At 30.3% G+C, this 23449-nt stretch overlaps 1 protein-coding gene across 1 annotated transcript; it reads left to right on the forward strand.

Moving 5' to 3' along the window:
• The first annotated feature begins 14625 nt into the window (after positions 1-14625).
• LOC133198418 (fibrinogen-like protein 1) lies at positions 14626-22164 on the forward strand. Its single transcript, XM_061334513.1, has 5 exons — positions 14626-15349; positions 15470-15609; positions 16802-16898; positions 17316-17483; positions 21908-22164. The coding sequence occupies exons 1-5, from the start codon at positions 14626-14628 to the stop codon at positions 22162-22164; spliced, it is 1386 nt and encodes a 461-aa protein (XP_061190497.1).
• The last annotated feature ends 1285 nt before the right edge of the window (positions 22165-23449 follow it).

A 23449-nucleotide genomic window follows, 5' to 3' on the forward strand; every position in this document is an offset into this window, starting at 1 on the left:
ACCAAAATGAACGTATTTCATGAAGAAAAAGAAGACAATTGTCCTGAGATAGTAATGTCCCTGACCTTCGAATCACTTGTAGTTTTGATTGATTATGATTATGTGTTGTTTTACGTCCCATTCGAGAATTTTTCACTCATATAGAGACGTCACCATATACCGGTGAAGGGCTTCAAATTTTGACCTATACTCGGCACTCAGGGCCATTGAACAGTGAGGGATCTTTATTGTGCCAACGCCTACCGTGACACGGGACTTCGGTTTTTAAGGTCTCATCCGAAGGACCCGCAACTTTCACTTCAAAGTGCCGAGCGCATGACGAAGGAACAGTTGCTACCCATTTTTTATTGACTTAGGTCATTCGCGGCCGGTATTCGAACTCACGACCTCCCGTTCACGCAGCGAGCGCTCTACCGACTGAGCTACCGTGAACGGTCTTGTCGTTTTGAAATTGATTATTTGGGAATTTTGAGTAGATTGAAATAGGCGATACATATAAGACAAAAGTGGGGAAGTGTGGGAAACTATTGCCTTTGGCCTTTGAATTTACGTGTCGATTTAATGTTGAATCGTTGAGGAAATTTTAGAAGATTAATGCAGGCGTAAAATATTTTTAAAAAAACTGATATTTATTGATTTTCTTATTAACGAAGTATTGTATTTCTTGTTGCCAAATTATCTTCCCTTTTTTATATGATGGCGAGTCCCTGACCTCAAACGTAAAATGATCAAAACGTTGTAAATCATGATTTTAAATGAATATATTTCTCTCTTATTTATTCAATAAAATTAATCCTACTACATTAATTATAGTCACTCCAAGAATTGCTTTTTCCACTTCTATAAAATGATATCAAAAGAGGGAAAAATGACAGTTCAATATTTTCTCAAGTATATCCAATATTACTGCAATCACTACGTAATATTCATCAAGAATAAGAGTCCTAATTGAGATCAAATTTGTGAAACTTTAGAATATTTTGTTTTTTATATTATTTTATTATCATCCCCTGCTTCCTTTTCCTCCGATTGTTGTCGTCTCTTACACAGATAAATTATCCACTGTCCTTTAAATTCCAAACATCAATGGTCTTATGACATTAGGGGTTTTTCTTACAAGAAGCTATAAATGATAATATTATTTTTCGCTATTGTTGCCAGTTATTTGATTGGCTCAAGCTAGAACACATAATCAAGTATAAAAAGTGTAATAAACTGGGTGTTTCTATTTTAAGCTTCTAAAAAAATTATAAACCTGCTGTTTCTAGAATTGGAAGTGTTCTTCTGTGAAGCAACAATAGTGCTGACGCCACAATAGTCTTTATAAACTGGATGTTTCTAAAAACAGATACTGCAGCTGCTATTCATTACTGTGACGTTTTAATGCAAATGACATAACATTGCCTTATATAAGAAAGTATTGAGTATTAGAAACATGCATTTTAAGACATTTCTTATTTATTGATAAAAAAAATAATAAAACAATTGTAGCCTTTTGATTAGGTACAATCCGTAGATATATAGACTTTAGAGAAAGCATATCGACATCGCACTTCGTGGTCGGTCGATATGTTTCTCTAAGGTTTATATATCTAGGGATTGACCTCATCAAAAGGCTATAATTGTATATTAAAAATATATAAGTTCAATTCATTCAGAGATGATGTTGCGGAGTACTTTTAAGTTCCTACTTAAAAGGACTACTAGTAAATATGCATAAATAATTTGAAAAAGTATATGACCTGTTTCCAGCGAGTCACCTGCAGTGTCAGTGATATTCCCCACTGACCTAATTATTTGGAGCTCTTAAATTTAACACCTTAAGTTCCTCAATGCTTAAAATAGAATCTACAAACCTACATACTTGATATCTGGGCATTCAAATTTATTATTTAAAAAAGCTGATCATGAATCTAGTTTTAAAAAAGATTTTTTTTTTAAATTTTGTTTTCTATTGTAATGAATTCATATGAGATTTTTAAGAGAAAATCTTTGATGGCAAACTAACAACAAAACTTTAAAATAAAGGTGACAAGTTCAACTTTTCTATCATTAAATTCTCTTATTTATGTGGTGATATATCGTAAGTTGTTTCTTACATTCAGATAAGTGTTATATAGAATTGCAGATTATGAATCTAGAAGTACATAGACAACTATATCAATTTTTGTACGATTAAACACATTGTTCCAATTGTTTTAGAACCAAATCTCACGCTTGAATTTGCCTGGCTGCCAATAAAAGTCGCGTCTGCTGTTTATATTCGCGACAACATTTGCTGCGTTTTGTTTGTTTAATTTGGGAGGGCCTGTAGTTTGGTATATATTTTTAACAATAAAATTATGGTGGTTCCTGTGTTAATTTTACTTTTACCTCTGCATTTTAATGCACACAATTTATACTTATAAATAAACCCTACCGTACATATGTTATCAAACCCAGGGAAACTGTCCGATCACAATGTAAGTTTAATTAGTTCTCAATTTATTATTTCTCTGCTGCAATTTAAAGACTAATGGAAATACTTTTGTAAAAGTTCATGTGTACTTTTAGAGAGAAAAACTGTATATCTAATTTCAAAGCAATGTTGCTAGATCTAGCTTATTCAAATATTGTGAATTAGTATTGATTTTATTCGTAGCATGTACCTGTGTATTTTTATTTACTTATTGTGGCTTTTAACTACCAAAGTAAAACGTGATTCTTTTACCACTCTCATAATCAAAGATACACTTGCGCTTAAGGATTCGCGTCTTTACGTATGCTGTTTGCAAAAAAAATTAAAATAAATTATCCTTAGGATAGCCAAGTATTTCAACTTTAGCAAAATCTGAAGTAAAAACATACAATGATCAGTTAGTAATATAAGCAAACACACACTTGGGAAAACGCAAAAAATCAAAATATTTTGTAGCCGAAAGTTATACCTTTCTGTTCTGGTTAATATTTGATGTTATAAAATAAGATAGCATGCAAAATAATGAATACAAACACTACCTCGGATAAACAAGTATTTCAGAAATTAAAGAAAGAAATCCCCAATGTTCATTTAGTAATATAAGCATAATTCGTTTGGCAATGAGCAAAAATTCCTAAATAAACAGAAGTGTACACAAAAGGACCAACTTTTCGTACTCCTACAACACAATATTTTGGACATGAAGGATATAAGAACATACAATATTCAATGTTCAATGTTCAGTTAGTAATAAAAGCATAATTACACTTGGCAATACTTAGAAATTCAATTTTTTTTCAGAAATTTACTCAAAAAGATTAACTATTCATATAATGGTTTTTGTGCACCATTCGTGAATGTACCGAATTTGTAGCAAAATTGGTAAAATTTCAATACTTGCGTTTCTATCACATTTTGCACATCGTTTATCAATCATTGCATAAGAAGAATTTTGAACAAATGTTTTCAATTTCTACGTTTTCTTTTAAGAAAAACGAGAGAACTTATTAGCATTAAAGCAAATTAGCAAATTAAGTCAAAGGAAATTACTATTGTTCTTTTTATTTCTTGCATTATGGGAAATTTTGAAATTGACAATAAAAATTTTTAAAATTATATGGCGAATAATGCAGTTGATAGTTTTATTGAAAAATTGGCGCCTGAAATAGTTTTGTATAGGATGTGCTAGTAAAGTTTCTTTTTAAAAAAATAAAATAGTTAGAATAATGTTTCCTCTCAAACAATCATATCGAAAATGTTTTCAAATGTAATGCATAGAAAATTTAGAATTGTCTGGAGAGATGAAATTTATATTGTCAAGCAATACTTCCTAATAGTGTAATAAGTGTGGTTTTTACAGCTTTTCAAATACGTTACAATTACGTTCTATGTTTATACTTATACGAATCTTGTCACGCTTTTTAAAAGTTTGTGAAATCTTCTTTTATTGTGAGGCAAGCACTTAAATAATTAATAAATTGTTTCTAAATTGTGGAATTTAAAAAAAATACAGCTCCATTTGAATAAAATAATTGAAGTGATTGGATGGAAACTAGAATGAAAAAAAAACCCACAGAAAACTGATCATTTGGATAGATTGATTGATTGTATGTTGTTTTACATCCCATTCGAGAATTTTTCACTCGTATAGGGACATCACCATAGACCGGTGAAGGGCTTTAAATTTAGACCTATACTCGGCACTTAGGGCCATTGAGCAGTGAGGGATCTTTATCGTGCCAACGCCTGTCGTGACACGGGGCCTCGGTTTTTAAGGTCTCATCCGAAGGACCTAAAACTTCCACTCCAAAGTGCTGAACGCCTGGCGAAAGAACAGTTGCTACCTATTTTTTATCGACTTCGGTCATTCGAGGCCGAGATTCAAACTCTCGACCTTCTGATCACGGAGCGAGCGCTCTACAGACTGAGCTACCGTAACGATCTGATCATTTGGAAGGTTTAAAGATAATAAAATGTAATAAAATAGACTAACATGTAAGAACAGAGGAAATTCGGAATTAAATCTGTACATACGTCAGGCAAATTTTCTGGTGCAACATTCCCAGAATTCCTTTGCTACCAGGGTTCCATGCGAAATTCTTACAAAACATACAAAAGACCAAGGATAATTATTCATTACCGAGAGATACGTTTACTTTTCTTTCTTTGCAGAGGGCTTAAAAGAAACAAAAAAAATATTTACATCTACTCAGTATTTTATTTATTATTGCACAAGATCTTTAGTCTCGTTCAACCAGACGCTCGACTGTCTCCGTAAATTCCGACGTCGTGTGACGTCACAGTCTAGACTGTGTCTCGTGCGGTTTGACGTTTGATTTTGAAGAGGCGGATCAACGTTACAAGTGTAAGCTGCTATAGCTTTTTGATGGTACAACTGCGCTCGCCCCAACGGTCACACCGTAAAACATATTAAAAGTTTGATTCGAATGAACTTGTCCTTAATAATTTCCTGGGGAGAAAGAAAGTTCCAAAAAGTCCTTTTTATGATATAAATAAATTGCATCTGGTATGTTTTTAATATAAATGCGAGCTAATTCAGGTATTCCTAACAAATTAAACTGTACCAAAATTTTATGTTAATGTTATTTTCAGAATTATATAGAGATTAACATTTTTGATAATGAGAAGTTGATACTTAAAGTAATTTAATTTTCATAAACATTAAACTGTACCAAAATTTTATGTTAATGTTATTTTCAGAATTATATAGAGATTAACATTTTTGATAATGAGAAGTTGATACTTAAAGTAATTTAATTTTCATAAACATTTTTGATAATGAGAAGTTGATACTGAAAGTAATTTAATTTTCATAAACATTATTATTTATTTCCCAACATTAATATATTTCATGTATGTAAAATATGTATGAAATGTTAACAAATGCTATATTGATCAATAAAGTGATATGACAATCAATAGTAAAATAAGAATTGGAACACTTTAAAATATCATTGCTTTGCATTTCTGTCAATAGGTAGGACTATGATAATTTTACGTGACATTCACATAATACAACTGAATACTTGAAATAGAACATTTATTTCTGACTTATAATGCATTAGAAGTGTTTTTACAGTTTACTTTTTATTGCATATCATTAGAAGTGTTTTTACAATTTACTTTTTATTGCATATCATTAGAAGTGTTTTTACAGTTTACTTTTTATTGCATATCATTAGAAGTGTTTTTACAATTTACTTTTTATTGCATATCATTAGAAGTGTTTTTACAGTTTACTTTTTATTGCATATCATTAGAAGTGTTTTTACAATTTACTTTTTATTGCATATCATTAGAAGTGTTTTTACAATTTACTTTTTATTGCATATCATTAGAAGTGTTTTTACAGTTTACTTTTTACTGGTGCTCATGGACTCGCCTCCATAGACAAACAGGAAGATAACTAATCAATAGTAATATAATACTTAGTTAATAAAAAAAATCAATAGAAATATTTATATTTGTTACGCCTGTATAAATTTACTCAATGTTTAAACTTTTCAAACGAAAATTGACATTTTAGATTCCGTTCAGACTGGAGAGAGAGATTAAATTTCACGATAATTTACTAATTTGAAATTAATTTGTCATTTCAGATAGATTGTTTTATCTTTCAAAAAAATGAAGAACTTGCACTAACATTTCGTTACTAACTGGATTACCCTTTTCACATTAAGTCAGATATTCAATGTGCAGATTAGGTGAATCATGAAATCTGTAAATTAAACGATGTATTATTCAAAATGATAGAAAATGCAATCATTATGTTCATGAACTAAAATTAACTTCTGAAGTGAATGTTCTACCCATGAATAGGAATAAGAGGATTTTCCTTATTTATTTTAGGTATTTGACAAATATATATAGGCCAATGGATATCAAATAAACATATAACTCTTTACCAAGGTAGAATGGCTTGAAAAGCTCGCTATTCATAAACATTTTGTTAAAAAGTTTAAAGAAGCCTAAAATCTATCTCACGATGCCTGATTATTTCAAACAAGAATGAAATGAATGAATAAAAAAATTTTTAAAGCTTAATGTCTCAGTGACTATCCTCAATGGATATCAAATTGTAACAAACTATATGAATTAGGGTAATATTTTGTCCTCTGATAAAAATTGTACCATCTCAGTCATATAATTTTGTATTTAATATACTTAATTTTACTTTAATAACAGAACATATTTTGTGAAAAAAAAGAATTTTTTAAATCCTAGCGAAAACATTTATCATGCAAGAATCTTATGTCAGAATTGTTATTATTTCCATTATTGCATATATGGAACATCCTCAAGAAACCTTTTTTCCTGATCGGTCCCTTATAGAGACAAACCACGCAGAGGAGAATCTAGCATTTCAGTAACGGGCAGAAATGGGTGAGTAGTCAAACCCACCTTTTGCTTCTTGTTATGGTCTGGAAAACGGTGAAATTCAGTGTGTAAAAATGGCATAACAGTTACTAAGTAGTGTGAAAATATCAGTCAGAATTCGACTTAATTATAGATTTTATTTGCAGAAAAGGTGGTTGAACAACTGAAGAACTAATGACAACTTTAAACATGATTATTGATCTCCTTTTTGGCAACTTGTTTGTCAATTGCTTGTTCTCCTTTTTTACCAAAAATGTCAATTTCTTGCCTGGTTTTAAAGAAATAGTCGCACGAGAAGGATGCTCTTGCGTATCGAATCAACTCGGAGAAACACACTCCATATGCAGGAGACAAAAAAAAAATGAAGTAATCAGGTTTATCATAAAGTTTTATATAGGTTACTATTAACTTTTTTTTCTAGTAAAATATTCAAATATGAAACAAATATATCAGACTATATGGTATCATCTATTTCAATTTCAGGAAAAATTGGAGAAAGGAACCGGATTAATATAAATTGTCACAACTTGTTTCCGAATCCCTATGTCAGTATTTATTGTATAGTTTACATATGTTGACTTATTTAAATGAAATAAAATTTAAACTATTTCAATTTCACTGGGATATACCTAGTCGACATATGAATGCCAGTATCCATTGTTAATTGATGATATTTCCTCAATACATGTAAATGTCGAGTTGATTGTGTGTGATCTTGTATCGACTCTTTAATATACTTTGTATCTGTGAGATATCATTATCTGTTGTCTCCAAAATCAGTCATTTATACAAGACTCTATACTTAAGAATAAAGCAGTCTTGTGGATGGCAGTGGTGACTCCTTTAATTCGTAAAATATTTCAATTGACGTTCACTTTAAGAGAAATATAGTAACGTTTTGCAATTAAAAGAAATACTCTAAATTTATATTATATTATATTTTAGCTGCAGAACTGTAGCTCTCCGAAAAAAAAAAAAAGACAAACAGGAGAGCTACAGTTCCACCCATAGAAAAAGCTGTGAATTTAATGCGCACAAAAAGCTGCGCTCGGTTCTGGATTTATTTCTTCAAATTCTTACCTCACCTGCACAAAAGCTCGATTTCAGAAAATTCCTTAGACCTCTATCAACTACTCCTGTAGTTGAAATCTTTGGCCGAATTGTCTAGCAACCCAAAATGGCAGTATTAACAGGCGAAATTTTGGATGATCTTAATTTCAGGCCCAGGCCTAGGAAGGCTATTCACAACGGTTATAGGAAATGTTTTGACGTGGGAATAGTGCAAAAATGTGTTAAAAACACACGGTCAGTAATATTTTGAGATTGCAGTTTAAAAATAAGGAGAAATAAATCGAGAAACAGCGCATTTTTTTGTGTGCAATAAATATACAGTTTTTTCTATGGGTGGCACTGTAGCTCTCCGGTCTGTAATTTTTTTTTTTTTTTCGGAGAGCTACAGTTCTGCAGCTAATTATAACTTTATCATATCAAGTTAAAATTAAAGAGTAACCAATACATGTTTTAGCACTATAGACAAAAAGTATATGTATATGCTCATTAATTTACAAGTTATGAAAATTGTCATATTTGATAGGATGAAGACAAATTCAAGATGTCCAGGATACTGTATATTAATTTTAAAACAATAAATTTGCTTTTTGACAATCTCCTTTGTTACCTATCATTAAAGGATTAGCTTTATAAATGATTATGTTTATCGAGAAATTAATCTAAAAAAAAAAAACAACAAAAATCAAACAAATTGCACTCCTTTTGAAAGTCGAAGGCTTTCATAAAAAAAAGTGTGTGACTCTTTTTTTTTTTAGATTCATTTCTCAATAAATAAAATGATTAATAAAGTCAATGCTTGTTGCTCAATTTTAGTGGAGAACGGATTACTTTTCTTGTACACATTAATTATTTAGGCAAAGCAACAAATTAATTGTGCACGAAATTTGGAATTCACATTCCGACAGCTGCGTAGAAAAATATCGGTTGAAGAATGAAAAGATTCTTGGGAGCGGATCTAAAAGCTTGTAGTACACAAAGGAGAAAAACTTTTTTTTAAAAAAAGTTATAAAAATAAAGTATTCCTCGCTAGGATATAATCTATATACTAATTTACTAAGTTATCAATTGCGTGTTATGTGATGAAAAACTGCACATGCAAGTTTTAAACCGATAACAATATACAGCAGGCATAAACACGTGCTTCTTAACAGAGTTATACCGCAGCATTAGCAATCGAGAACAATAACTTACCTAGCTTGTTAATTTATCTGAGTATATATCTTTTCTCTACTGAACACATTTATGGTATGATTTTAAAAAGACAGGAACACTTAAGATTAAAGGGGACTTATGTGCCAGCGGGCAAGAAGAGGATAGGTGAGGTGAGGTGACTTAAGATGAAAATCTTTCCATTAAAACACACTTCAATTAAAAAACCAGAAGCTAAATTAAAATCATGGGAAAAAAAATTAAACCTTTGAGAGAGAAATATTTTGTAACACAGTCGCAATTATAGAATTCTTGTACGGACTTAAATACAGACAATCATCGTAGTAAAACGTACATTGAGAGGTAGTTAACATTTTTTTTTATTTGAAAATGAACATAAATATCTCTCCGTATAAGTACATTACTTCAAAGAGATGAAAGTGAGAACTGAAGTTGACATTATTTATTATTGGAAAATGAACATAAATATCTCTCCGTATAAATACATTACTTCAAAGAGATGAAAGTGAGAACTGAAGTTGACATTATTTATTATTGGAAAATGAACATAAATATCTCTCCGTATAAGTACATTACTTCAAAGAGATGAAAGTGAGAACTGAAGTTGACATTATTTATTATTGGAAAATGAACATAAATATCTCTCCGTATAAGTACATTACTTCAAAGAGATGAAAGTGAGAACTGAAGTTGACATTATTTATTATTGGAAAATGAACATAAATATCTCTCCGTATAAGTACATTACTTCAAAGAGATGAAAGTGAGAACTGAAGTTGACATTATTTATTATTGGAAAATGAACATAAATATCTCTCCGTATAAGTACATTACTTCAAAGAGATGAAAGTGAGAACTGAAGTTGACATTATTTATTATTGGAAAATGAACATAAATATCTCTCCGTATAAGTACATTACTTCAAAGAGATGAAAGTGAGAACTGAAGTTGACATTATTTATTATTGGAAAATGAACATAAATATCTCTCCGTATAAGTACATTACTTCAAAGAGATGAAAGTGAGAACTGAAGTTGACATTATTTATTATTGGAAAATGAACATAAATATCTCTCCGTATAAGTACATTACTTCAAAGAGATGAAAGTGAGAACTGAAGTTGACATTATTTATTATTGGAAAATGAACATAAATATCTCTCCGTATAAGTACATTACTTCAAAGAGATGAAAGTGAGAACTGAAGTTGACATTATTTATTATTGGAAAATGAACATAAATATCTCTCCGTATAAGTACATTACTTCAAAGAGATGAAAGTGAGAACTGAAGTTGACATTATTTATTATTGGAAAATGAACATAAATATCTCTCCGTATAAGTACATTACTTCAAAGAGATGAAAGTGAGAACTGAAGTTGACATTATTTATTATTGGAAAATGAACATAAATATCTCTCCGTATAAGTACATTACTTCAAAGAGATGAAAGTGAGAACTGAAGTTGACATTATTTATTATTGGAAAATGAACATAAATATCTCTCCGTATAAGTACATTACTTCAAAGAGATGAAAGTGAGAACTGAAGTTGACATTATTTATTATTGGAAAATGAACATAAATATCTCTCCGTATAAGTACATTACTTCAAAGAGATGAAAGTGAGAACTGAAGTTGACATTATTTATTATTGGAAAATGAACATAAATATCTCTCCGTATAAGTACATTACTTCAAAGAGATGAAAGTGAGAACTGAAGTTGACATTATTTATTATTGGAAAATGAACATAAATATCTCTCCGTATAAGTACATTACTTCAAAGAGATGAAAGTGAGAACTGAAGTTGACATTATTTATTATTGGAAAATGAACATAAATATCTCTCCGTATAAGTACATTACTTCAAAGAGATGAAAGTGAGAACTGAAGTTGACATTATTTATTATTGGAAAATGAACATAAATATCTCTCCGTATAAGTACATTACTTCAAAGAGATGAAAGTGAGAACTGAAGTTGACATTATTTATTATTGGAAAATGAACATAAATATCTCTCCGTATAAGTACATTACTTCAAAGAGATGAAAGTGAGAACTGAAGTTGACATTATTTATTATTGGAAAATGAACATAAATATCTCTCCGTATAAGTACATTACTTCAAAGAGATGAAAGTGAGAACTGAAGTTGACATTATTTATTATTGGAAAATGAACATAAATATCTCTCCGTATAAGTACATTACTTCAAAGAGATGAAAGTGAGAACTGAAGTTGACATTATTTATTATTGGAAAATGAACATAAATATCTCTCCGTATAAGTACATTACTTCAAAGAGATGAAAGTGAGAACTGAAGTTGACATTATTTATTATTGGAAAATGAACATAAATATCTCTCCGTATAAGTACATTACTTCAAAGAGATGAAAGTGAGAACTGAAGTTGACATTATTTATTATTGGAAAATGAACATAAATATCTCTCCGTATAAGTACATTACTTCAAAGAGATGAAAGTGAGAACTGAAGTTGACATTATTTATTATTGGAAAATGAACATAAATATCTCTCCGTATAAGTACATTACTTCAAAGAGATGAAAGTGAGAACTGAAGTTGACATTATTTATTATTGGAAAATGAACATAAATATCTCTCCGTATAAGTACATTACTTCAAAGAGATGAAAGTGAGAACTGAAGTTGACATTATTTATTATTGGAAAATGAACATAAATATCTCTCCGTATAAGTACATTACTTCAAAGAGATGAAAGTGAGAACTGAAGTTGACATTATTTATTATTGGAAAATGAACATAAATATCTCTCCGTATAAGTACATTACTTCAAAGAGATGAAAGTGAGAACTGAAGTTGACATTATTTATTATTGGAAAATGAACATAAATATCTCTCCGTATAAGTACATTACTTCAAAGAGATGAAAGTGAGAACTGAAGTTGACATTATTTATTATTGGAAAATGAACATAAATATCTCTCCGTATAAGTACATTACTTCAAAGAGATGAAAGTGAGAACTGAAGTTGACATTATTTATTATTGGAAAATGAACATAAATATCTCTCCGTATAAGTACATTACTTCAAAGAGATGAAAGTGAGAACTGAAGTTGACATTATTTATTATTGGAAAATGAACATAAATATCTCTCCGTATAAGTACATTACTTCAAAGAGATGAAAGTGAGAACTGAAGTTGACATTATTTATTATTGGAAAATGAACATAAATATCTCTCCGTATAAGTACATTACTTCAAAGAGATGAAAGTGAGAACTGAAGTTGACATTATTTATTATTGGAAAATGAACATAAATATCTCTCCGTATAAGTACATTACTTCAAAGAGATGAAAGTGAGAACTGAAGTTGACATTATTTATTATTGGAAAATGAACATAAATATCTCTCCGTATAAGTACATTACTTCAAAGAGATGAAAGTGAGAACTGAAGTTGACATTATTTATTATTGGAAAATGAACATAAATATCTCTCCGTATAAGTACATTACTTCAAAGAGATGAAAGTGAGAACTGAAGTTGACATTATTTATTATTGGAAAATGAACATAAATATCTCTCCGTATAAGTACATTACTTCAAAGAGATGAAAGTGAGAACTGAAGTTGACATTATTTATTATTGGAAAATGAACATAAATATCTCTCCGTATAAGTACATTACTTCAAAGAGATGAAAGTGAGAACTGAAGTTGACATTATTTATTATTGGAAAATGAACATAAATATCTCTCCGTATAAGTACATTACTTCAAAGAGATGAAAGTGAGAACTGAAGTTGACATTATTTATTATTGGAAAATGAACATAAATATCTCTCCGTATAAGTACATTACTTCAAAGAGATGAAAGTGAGAACTGAAGTTGACATTATTTATTATTGGAAAATGAACATAAATATCTCTCCGTATAAGTACATTACTTCAAAGAGATGAAAGTGAGAACTGAAGTTGACATTATTTATTATTGGAAAATGAACATAAATATCTCTCCGTATAAGTACATTACTTCAAAGAGATGAAAGTGAGAACTGAAGTTGACATTATTTATTATTGGAAAATGAACATAAATATCTCTCCGTATAAGTACATTACTTCAAAGAGATGAAAGTGAGAACTGAAGTTGACATTATTTATTATTGGAAAATGAACATAAATATCTCTCCGTATAAGTACATTACTTCAAAGAGATGAAAGTGAGAACTGAAGTTGACATTATTTATTATTGGAAAATGAACATAAATATCTCTCCGTATAAGTACATTACTTCAAAGAGATGAAAGTGAGAACTGAAGTTGACATTATTTATTATTGGAAAATGAACATAAATATCTCTCCGTATAAGTACATTACTTCAAAGAGATGAAAGTGAGAACTGAAGTTGACATTATTTATTATTGGAAAATGAACATAAATATCTCTCCGTATAAGTACATTACTTCAAAGAGATGAAAGTGAGAACTGAAGTTGACATTATTTATTATTGGAAAATGAACATAAATATCTCTCCGTATAAGTACATTACTTCAAAGAGATGAAAGTGAGAACTGAAGTTGACATTATTTATTATTGGAAAATGAACATAAATATCTCTCCGTATAAGTACATTACTTCAAAGAGATGAAAGTGAGAACTGAAGTTGACATTATTTATTATTGGAAAATGAACATAAATATCTCTCCGTATAAGTACATTACTTCAAAGAGATGAAAGTGAGAACTGAAGTTGACATTATTTATTATTGGAAAATGAACATAAATATCTCTCCGTATAAGTACATTACTTCAAAGAGATGAAAGTGAGAACTGAAGTTGACATTATTTATTATTGGAAAATGAACATAAATATCTCTCCGTATAAGTACATTACTTCAAAGAGATGAAAGTGAGAACTGAAGTTGACATTATTTATTATTGGAAAATGAACATAAATATCTCTCCGTATATATACATTAGTTCAAACAGATAAAAGTGAGAAAATTCGTATGAAAATGTGATTTCATTACATATGTCTTGATTTCTATTGTAATTTAACATCATGCTAGAAAATATATAGATTAAGATAGTTTTTAATTATCAAAATATTATATTATATATTTTTTTTAAAATTGACTGGTTAATGTGTAGAAGTTCAAAAGAATCGCTAAAACCAGGCATCTCATAGTTTTAAGATTAATTGCAGGTTACTCTTTTTTTCTTCTATTCTCTCTCTCTCTCTCTCTCTCTCTCTCTCTCTCTCTCTCTCATATTTTCCTCTATTAAGATGTTTTTGGTTTCTCTTTTAAAAAATATGCATTCAATACAAAAAAAATTGAAATGAGGATGAAACGTCCCATATTGTATGTGTATATTTATTGACATTGATTGCTATAGTCATGCAAGGTTTTTAAGCTGTCATTTGATTCCTCTACCATTGCTTAATTTGAGGGGAATTCCCATATATCTCTATATAATACAGATTCATTCCTCTGATGAATATATTGTACTATTTGGATCTGGTTTGCTCACATCTTAATTTAGAAATGAAGGTTTTCATTCATTTAATTATTTCTATAACAATTTCTTACACGATCTGCGTTTGTGACTATAACTCCACGATTTGGATCAAAAAGAGACATACCAAGGAAATCGATGTACTCCGACAGATCATCAACCAGGAAACTCTCATCCGTTTAGCCGTGGTCAAGAATGTTAAGGTAGTAGTGGACGACGTTAGCTCTGTGAAGCTAAGGATGGCGTCTACAGAAAAGATAGTGTCCACGCTGCAGCAGACGGTAGAATCATTGAAACGTCAGGTCGCTACCCTAAGTCAAGACGACTCTTTAGCGCATAAGATGGACACATTGAAAAAACAGATCGAAAGTTTAAGTCAAAACAACACTTTACAGCAAACGGTAGAAACATTGAAAAAACAGGTTGCTATCCTAAGTGAAAACGACACTATAGCGCAGAAGATGGAAACATTGAAAAGACGGATCGATACTTTAAGTCAGAACAACACTTTACATCAGACGGTAGAAACATTGAAAAAAGAGATTGATTTTCTTAGACGCGACAAAACTTTACAGAATACGGTAGAATCATTAAAAAGAGAGGTTAAAACTCAAAGACAGGAGGGCAGGAAAATTTCAGAAAACTGTCAGAATAGGTTTCAGGAATTTGATCAAAAGTTTAAAATTCTAAAGGAAAATATGACCGATCTCTACCAGTATCTTAATAGGACGGAAGTGAAAACATTGGAAGAAGGTAATGTGATCTCTCTCTCTCTCTCTCTCTCTCTCTCTGTGTGTGTGTGTGTGTGTGTGTGTGTGTGTGTATATATATTATAATGATTATCCAGATTTTTATGTTTATATTCTTATTCAGGTTTAAAACTTAAAAGGGATTGTAAAGAACACTATCTACTTGGACACAGACAGTCTGGTGTATATACGATAAATCCGTTTGGAAACGAGACCAGGGTCAGAGTGTACTGTGATATGGCAACTAAAGGAGGAGGGTGGACGGTAAGAAATATCTCTCTTCTCCCTCTCTGTCTCTCTCTCTTCCAGAGCTTGTGGAACTACAAGTAGAGTTTCTATCTGACACAAAATGAAAAGAAGGAGAGAACTAGAGAAAATATGTATATTGTTTAATTTTGTATTTGCATTATCCAACGAGTAGGAATTGTGTATATTCAAGAGCCTTGCTGTGCAAATATACACTATTCAAATTAACGAGTTCAATACAGCAAATTTTAAATCATACAATTATAGTTGTATTGTTTATCTCATACGATTTTAGTTTTTTAGCGCATCTTTGAGATAATCTATGTAAAATTATTTTGATTGGTTTCTGCCAAAGTCAGCTACGCGTAAATTAATGGCGTCGCCATGTTAACGCTGACATGCCGAAAGAAAGTTATTTGTAGATACAAAAATGAAATCTTGGAGTAATATTTCTTTCCTCTTTTAAAACATGTTTTTTCAGTCTGTTGGAGGTTTATTTCATTCAAACTTTTAAATGAAAGTTGGTTGTAATACTACAAGCTAGAATAAGGACTAGGAAATCTTGATTAATACTCCGATTCTGTGAAGGACGATACCTTTTCTTGTAGATCTAGGATAATTTATATGCTAGAATTTTTCTTCCTGTCAGTTGTCTCTATATAATCAATTTCCAACCATTTTCGCATAATGTTTTTAGGATTTATATACTACCATTTAAGGATACTATGCCGAAATAGTGCACGGCTGTGTTTTCTAGATAAAATGTGTTAGCACTCGTGGTGGGGATCAAACTCACGATCCTCAGAACGTCAGTCCAACGATTTACCGATTATGTCAAAAACACCGATGCATTGCGAAACGTACTTTTAAGTACGGAATTAACAGTATTTTTGTGTTATTGTTTGGATGTACTATGCCTAATAGCAGTCAGGGTTTGACATTTTATTACTCTACAATGAATTTTTACTTGTTTTTACGAAAGATTCTGCTTACTATTATTTATTTTATAACGCAATAATTTTAACAAATACAAGTGACAATAAATCTACACCTTCAAGGGAAAGATTACATCAAAACTGGAAGTGATACTGATAAAGCATTCTGGAGATAAACCATAGGCTTATTTTATGAGTAGTATCCACCACACTTACGAGATAAATACATCTATCAGACTTCAATACAATCTTATATTTTTGTTGATAACCCTTAGGCAATCCAGAGAAGACAGAGCGGATCAATAAGCTTTAACAAAAATTGGGCGGAGTACAAAAAGGGTTTTGGAAACCCTAATGGCACTTACTGGATCGGTAAAGACTTGTATATTTTTTTTTATTTGAAAGAATGATAATTGGTTTCATAATTACACTGTTTTAAAAGGAAATATTTTCTGTTATTTAAGTATGAATTCCCATTATCACAAATCATCACATATATTAACTGCTTTCTGTTTTAAAAATTAATATGTTGTTTTTTGCATAAAAATTTACATAATCATAAATCATAATATATATTATCGTATCGATCCATTAAAATTCACTTAACTAAGGTATATTACTCACTCTATATATATATATATATATATATATATATCTATATCTATATCTATATCTATATATATATATATATATTAATGTTTAGTTCTTTTTGGTTACTTTCTTCTACAACGATTCTTATTAAACATTAACTTACTTTACACTTAATACTCTTACAATAACGTATTGAAGGAAATGACGTGATCCATCAGCTTACCAAGGGAAATAAATCATCCCTCTACGTCTCTATTACATTAAAAAATGGCAAAACTTTGTATGAACAATATCAACAGTTTTCGATTTCTGATGAGAAAAACAATTACAAACTCTTCCTTGGAGGGCCAGCTTCCGGATCATTGGGTAAGTAATAGGTAAAATATGTGATCTGTGACTATCGTAGCAGAGAGAGAGAGAGAGAGAGAGAGAGAGAGAGAGGAGAAAAGAGAGATAATGAGAGAGAGGGGGAGAGGGATTAAAATTGAGACATGATGTTTGATAATTACAGCTTTAATACTTTGAACCTTATGTCAAGTCTTCCAACAGTAAAGTATAGTAGTTTCCCTGTCTCATTCTTGAAATGACAGAATTATTAACTGAAAGCAATTATTTTGAATAGGTTTTCTTGTGTTCCCCTCTGTTTAAACAATATACAACATTTCTGTCAATGTATTTTTACGAGTTGAAGGAACATCAACTCAATTATACTCTTATTCAGGTTTTCCTGCATTTGATCCAAATAACCTCAAATTAAATTAAAGAAGGAAATAGTAAATGCGATCTTAGTACATTCTTAAAACGTGTTATTTTTAAAAATCTTTGTAACAAAGTAACTGTAAACATGTAGGAAAGGTAATATAGATATCCATGATGGATAGGTATGTTGCTTACTCAGAACCAGTTACGTCGCATGCATCAGCTGTGTGTCACGTGACTGGTATAAAAATAGAATTGATCATCTGAATGTAGGAAATGAAGCAAGTGCAAGGGCATACGCATGTTTTTGGAGAAAAAATTGATACATATTAAAAAGATTTACAGCGGCTTCCCGAAAAGTGCTGGGAGCTAAATTGAGCTGATTCGGAAATACTAATTTTGCCGAAAATGCGTATAATTGCTCAAAATTTCCATTCCGCTTATATTCTGTCATGAATAAAAATAATATTATGCCGACCAGAATCAGCTCCCAGCACTTTTCAAAATATACATGATATAAGCAATTGATATTCCATATCTCAACTCAAACAGTCTAGTCTATGTCCTTGCACTTTTGAGGTTAATCAGGTATATACTTATCGTGGAAGCGATATTCTTTACATTCTCTGTGTTTGTGCAGCTCCATTGCACCTAGATAAATCAATATTCTACATTATTGTTTTAAATAAATTATTTCCTTTTAATTTTATTGATTTGATTTGAACATTGGCAATGGTTTTATATTTTTTTATTATAATAAGCATTTTTTAAATATTAAACCAAGGGATGCACTCCTCCAGGATCTCTCGTCCTGCGTCAAGTCAAGACTAGTGACGTCATTTATGACACAAGATTTGCTTCTTATAACCTGGCAGTAATGTCATCAAATTTTGTGATTTTACGTGCTTTTATAAATAATTGATAAAATAAATGAATGCAAGTTGTAATTTACGCATCATCATGTGGTTAAGATAGATTTTGTCGTTTGTTAATATTTTAATGACATCACAATGAAACTTCCCATACGGTGCATCACAGGTGTGAACTCAGGCCTTCCTTTACGTAGCTGAGACCTCATTAATTCCGTGCCTTCTTCTATAATTTTTCTTGCAGGTTGAAAAATTCTCCATAAATGAAAGCGGGCATATTTTTTTCAACACCTTATACCGTTTCTTTTAAAAAAAACAAATTCATAATAGATATACTCAATATCATTTTTTTGAAATCCTTTATTGTGTCGGTCCTACAAAAAAATAAAGTGCCATTACCCTAGTAATTCTCGCCTCGGAGCAATATTTGTAGTGAACCGCTATCCATGGATGGGCACAGGTAAAATAGTACCGTATTACTTAACATATTTTGTTAAGTGAAAAATGTTATTTTTTAAACTATATTCACATAAATGAATTATGAAAAGAATCAACTGAGAGAAATGCGAAGAAAAATGTTTGAGATTGAAATCTGGAAATAGATTGAACTACTTTTCATCTTCATTTGCACCATTCTGTTTTGTTTGTTAACAACAACGAATGAATATCGGCAAGAAAAATCTACAAGGGGACTTCAAAAGAAAAAGACTAGAAGCGAACTTGCGTAGAGATATAAAAGAGACACGACAAGGTAATTACATTCATGCATTGTTATGCAAATGTTATTCTGATAGATAAGCTAAGTCTGCAATTAAGTCTATCGATAGTTATACTGTATGTACTGATCGACTATACGTGTTGCATGTTTATATAAGGCCCATCTTCCCTTAACTTCTCACGGCTTTTGTATAAAATTTTCTCTTCAAGACGACACAGTCAAAAAGCAGTTTTTTTTATTTAAAAGTAAGCAAAATGCTAACTTGAAAAAAATACTTTGCTAAAAAAGTTACCTACTATTAAATGTTGACGTGTTTTGTCCATACTGACGGAGAAACTGAAAATTTGAATTAAGGGCTAAATTTATGTATGTTGTGTATTTTTTTAACGCAGATAAAACGTGGAAAAGAATAACATTTCTTTCTAAAAAAGAAAAAGTGGTCTTTATTTAAAATTGGTACATACAATGCAATGTGTCTCTCAGGCCTCAGACTTTTCATTTTTCTTTTGTAGAAACATAAACCTCAAATGACAGTGCAAAGGGGATGGCAATTGCTTTGTGCCTGGGAAGATTTGTATAAACCTTATGCTGTAGTAGAGGAATTCAAACACAGATATATTAAAGAATTGTGCTGTCAGTATTATGTATGTTGGAGGACAGCCACGTACCCCTTTAGTAAATAATAAGAAATGTGAAGTGAAGAGTGTCCATTTTCATAATAAAGACTTCTATCTTGTATAAATATTCTGTGGTAAAAAATATTTTATATCAGCTAATTGTGGTTTCTTTTTCAAAGAAAGTTACCCCCATCAACAACATACTACAAAGCACTTGACACTAATTTTGTGTTTTGGTGGAGTGATATATACGAGGCTAAAATCTCAACAAATACAGACTGTTTGGATTTTGTAGGATAAGTAGCATCACCTTCTTATTTTGAAATACACGTTGTATCATCAGTTCCAATATTTGATTACTTCTACTAAAGGTGTCACATTTATTTGCTCTCTTTTGGACCATGGTGTAAGGCCCGCAACAATGTTATTAAGAATTATTGTTATACATGTAACTTAAACTGAATTTAAATCTTTGAAGTTCTTATATATGTCGATGTCACAGGACTTTTAAATCTGCAATAGCTGTGATGATTATATACTCATGAATACATTAGTTTGGCCCTGTGTTTCATGACTGTATCAGTACTCTGATTAGTGTAGCATTTATTTGTAAATCAGGATCTTGGATGCTGTGTAAAACTTATGTTATTTAGATTACATACCTTTTGCTTTCTACATTTGAAAATGCTTTTGTCAATTATGATAAATTATCGAACAAAAAAATGTGACATTGACTTTCTAAAATTCATTTTTAACTGTTTATTGTCCTATTACACTTTTAAACTGGAAGACTAAAATAATACTTAAAAAATTGACATGTAATGATTTATGTAAGGGTATGTACTTATCTAGTAGTTGATCATAAAAAAAAATTGAGTAAAAGGAATACTTTTGCTGCATACAGATTAAGGAATGTCAGAAACTGTGGTTCAAAATGTTTTATGATACTGTAGCTGTGTGTGGCATTTCATTTGTTAAAATAAGGCAGCAATGCTTATTAAATGTATACAATGTAATTATGTTGTAAAAGAATGTTTCTTTTATTATTTCAAAAAACATTATTTGCCAACGTATTATAAAAAAACAGTGCATGATATCATGAAATTGATATCAGAAATCAAATGGAAATCTTAATTTCTATTTCGAAATAGATATATTAATTTTTTTATCACTAAAACAATGCCAATTAGCTAAGCTTGAACAACCATCAACTCGTATCAGTACTTTCAGTACTTTGATTAAATTATCAAAGAACATAATAGTTCCGTGTTTTTTGTAATAAATACATTATTGTTATCCGTTGTCATCTTTAGAAAAAAATGGTTAATTTACATATATCATGCTCCGGGTATTACTATTTGACTGTTGTTATTGAAAGATAAACCAAATTTTCATTATTTTATTTATATTTTTTTTTCCAATCAGTTAAATCAGTTAAATTATTATTTGTCACATTCTCAAAAACATTGAACCTTTCCATTCAAATCAATTAATCTATTGCTTTAAGACATTATATTCAAAAACATAGTCCCAAAGCAGGATAGTGAAGAACTGTGAGTAATTTTCTAGAAATAAATAACAGAAATCTCGTATAGCATTGGAAAAGATAAATAGTTTTATGTCCGTCATCTTGAATTATTCCTATTTAATGAACTGCTGCATAACTGAGTTAAAAATTCTTTAAATAAAAGTAAGAAATACTTCTCAGGAACAAATAAGTTAATATTTCATATAATTATTTCACCGCATAAAATTTGTTAAAATGCTTGAAAAGTTGCTTATTTGAATATGAAGTTCAGTGTATTTACAATTCATTTTTTAATCATCTTAGAACGACATGGATAGATTTAAGATTTCACTGTAATTCATATTCCTTTATTTCTACAGGTGACAGAATGTTAAACACAAGGAATCCTAACGCTGATCTGTCTGGGATGTCATTCACCACCCAGGACAGGGATAACGACAGGTATAGCGTATATAACTGTGCTGCGTACCATGGAGGAGGGTGGTGGTTTAACTGCTGTCACTGGGCCTTCCTCAATGGTCCCTGGCCTCCAAAATACTGGTACAGTCCTTGGAATCCTACAGTGACTGATAGTAGCAAGATTAAGGGGACTCTCATGATGATAAAACCTCACTGAATGTGTTACATGATGTTAATTAAAATGTTTAATACGTATACGATACTTTATCCTTTCTGAGATTACTAGTTCAAGTGCATACAAAAGTTTTTATTTTATTACAATGATTGATATGATATTATTCTAATCGTATGAAATATTGATCTAATAATTCATACTAGGAAATGATGTTATTGATATAATCTTATGATTTAATGACATTTTATCTAATCGTAATAAATCGTAATAATTATAGTTTTTGTTAGCCTAATCATAAAATAAAGAGAAAATATTAAAAATAACCAAATAATTTCCTTATAAATATTTGTTACAGATCATAAATCCTACATTATGTTTCAAGTAGTCAAGAATAAAAAAAAAATTGACAGTGCACAACTTACTGTTGGAATTAGCAATTTTTCGTGGGAATTTAATTTTCGATGATTTAGAGGTGTGAAAAGGCACACGACTTTATGTCTTAAAATGCAAAAAAAAATTACCCTACAAAAATATTTTATTGAAAAGTATTTAAAACACCATGGAAAGAACATCATACGAAATTAGATCACATTATTTTTTTTCTCAAATCATGAAAATTTAAACTGACGAAACATGTGATTTAACAATATATATGTGCATACCCTCTGTCTTCTACCGTTATGAACCTGCACTCACCGTTTGCATTCATATCACTTGCAAACAAGTGCACTCTATGTTTGGAAAAAAAATATATATAAATTATATAAATTATAGTGAAAATTTTTATGCCTCCGCAAACGATTATTCGGGGATATATAGTTTTTACCCTGTCCGTCCGTCTGTTTGTCCGCAAAAACTTGAACATTGCCCATATCTTTTGATGGATTGGAGCTATGGCTCTCATATTTCAATTGCTTATTCCTTGTGACAAGACCTTTTTGGGGTACCAAAATATATGACCTCCTCATTAATAGAAAAAATGCAAATGTACATTTCTATTATTATATAAGAATTATTTTAAAGAATCAGTATTTAAGGATATACGCAACGTTCCTTACCCACTGATAATTTTTCAAGATATTTTTAATTTTAGATTAAAGTGCCATAAGATGTTCGTAGACAAAAAATAAGCATGCATTACCAGGGGCTTTGAAAAGATATCAATTGATGAAAATTCTTGTATAATTCAAAGAAAAATATACAAAAATTACTAAAAATATATTCTAGATGTTTTGTTTTTCCAAACTTGTTTTAGTAGAAGTGTTCAACATTATATATATACATTAAAATGTTACACACTGTTCCTTTAAGTATTGGAACTCTTCAA

Source organism: Saccostrea echinata, unplaced genomic scaffold (assembly GCF_033153115.1).
Source record: "Saccostrea echinata isolate AGI-Se365-2 ecotype Australia unplaced genomic scaffold, CSIRO_AGI_Sech_v1 ptg000033l, whole genome shotgun sequence".
NCBI lineage: Eukaryota > Metazoa > Mollusca > Bivalvia > Ostreida > Ostreidae > Saccostrea > Saccostrea echinata.

Bases quoted from the DNA above. Each gene is read 5' to 3' on its own strand.
- LOC133198418 (XM_061334513.1), top strand. From the start codon at position 14,626: ATGAAGGTTTTCATTCATTTAATTATTTCTATAACAATTTCTTACACG. The intron at 15,610-16,801 runs GTAAGAAATATC...GATAACCCTTAG, and splicing joins CTAAAGGAGGAGGGTGGACG to GCAATCCAGAGAAGACAGAG. The intron at 17,484-21,907 runs GTAAGTAATAGG...TTATTTCTACAG, and splicing joins GCCAGCTTCCGGATCATTGG to GTGACAGAATGTTAAACACA.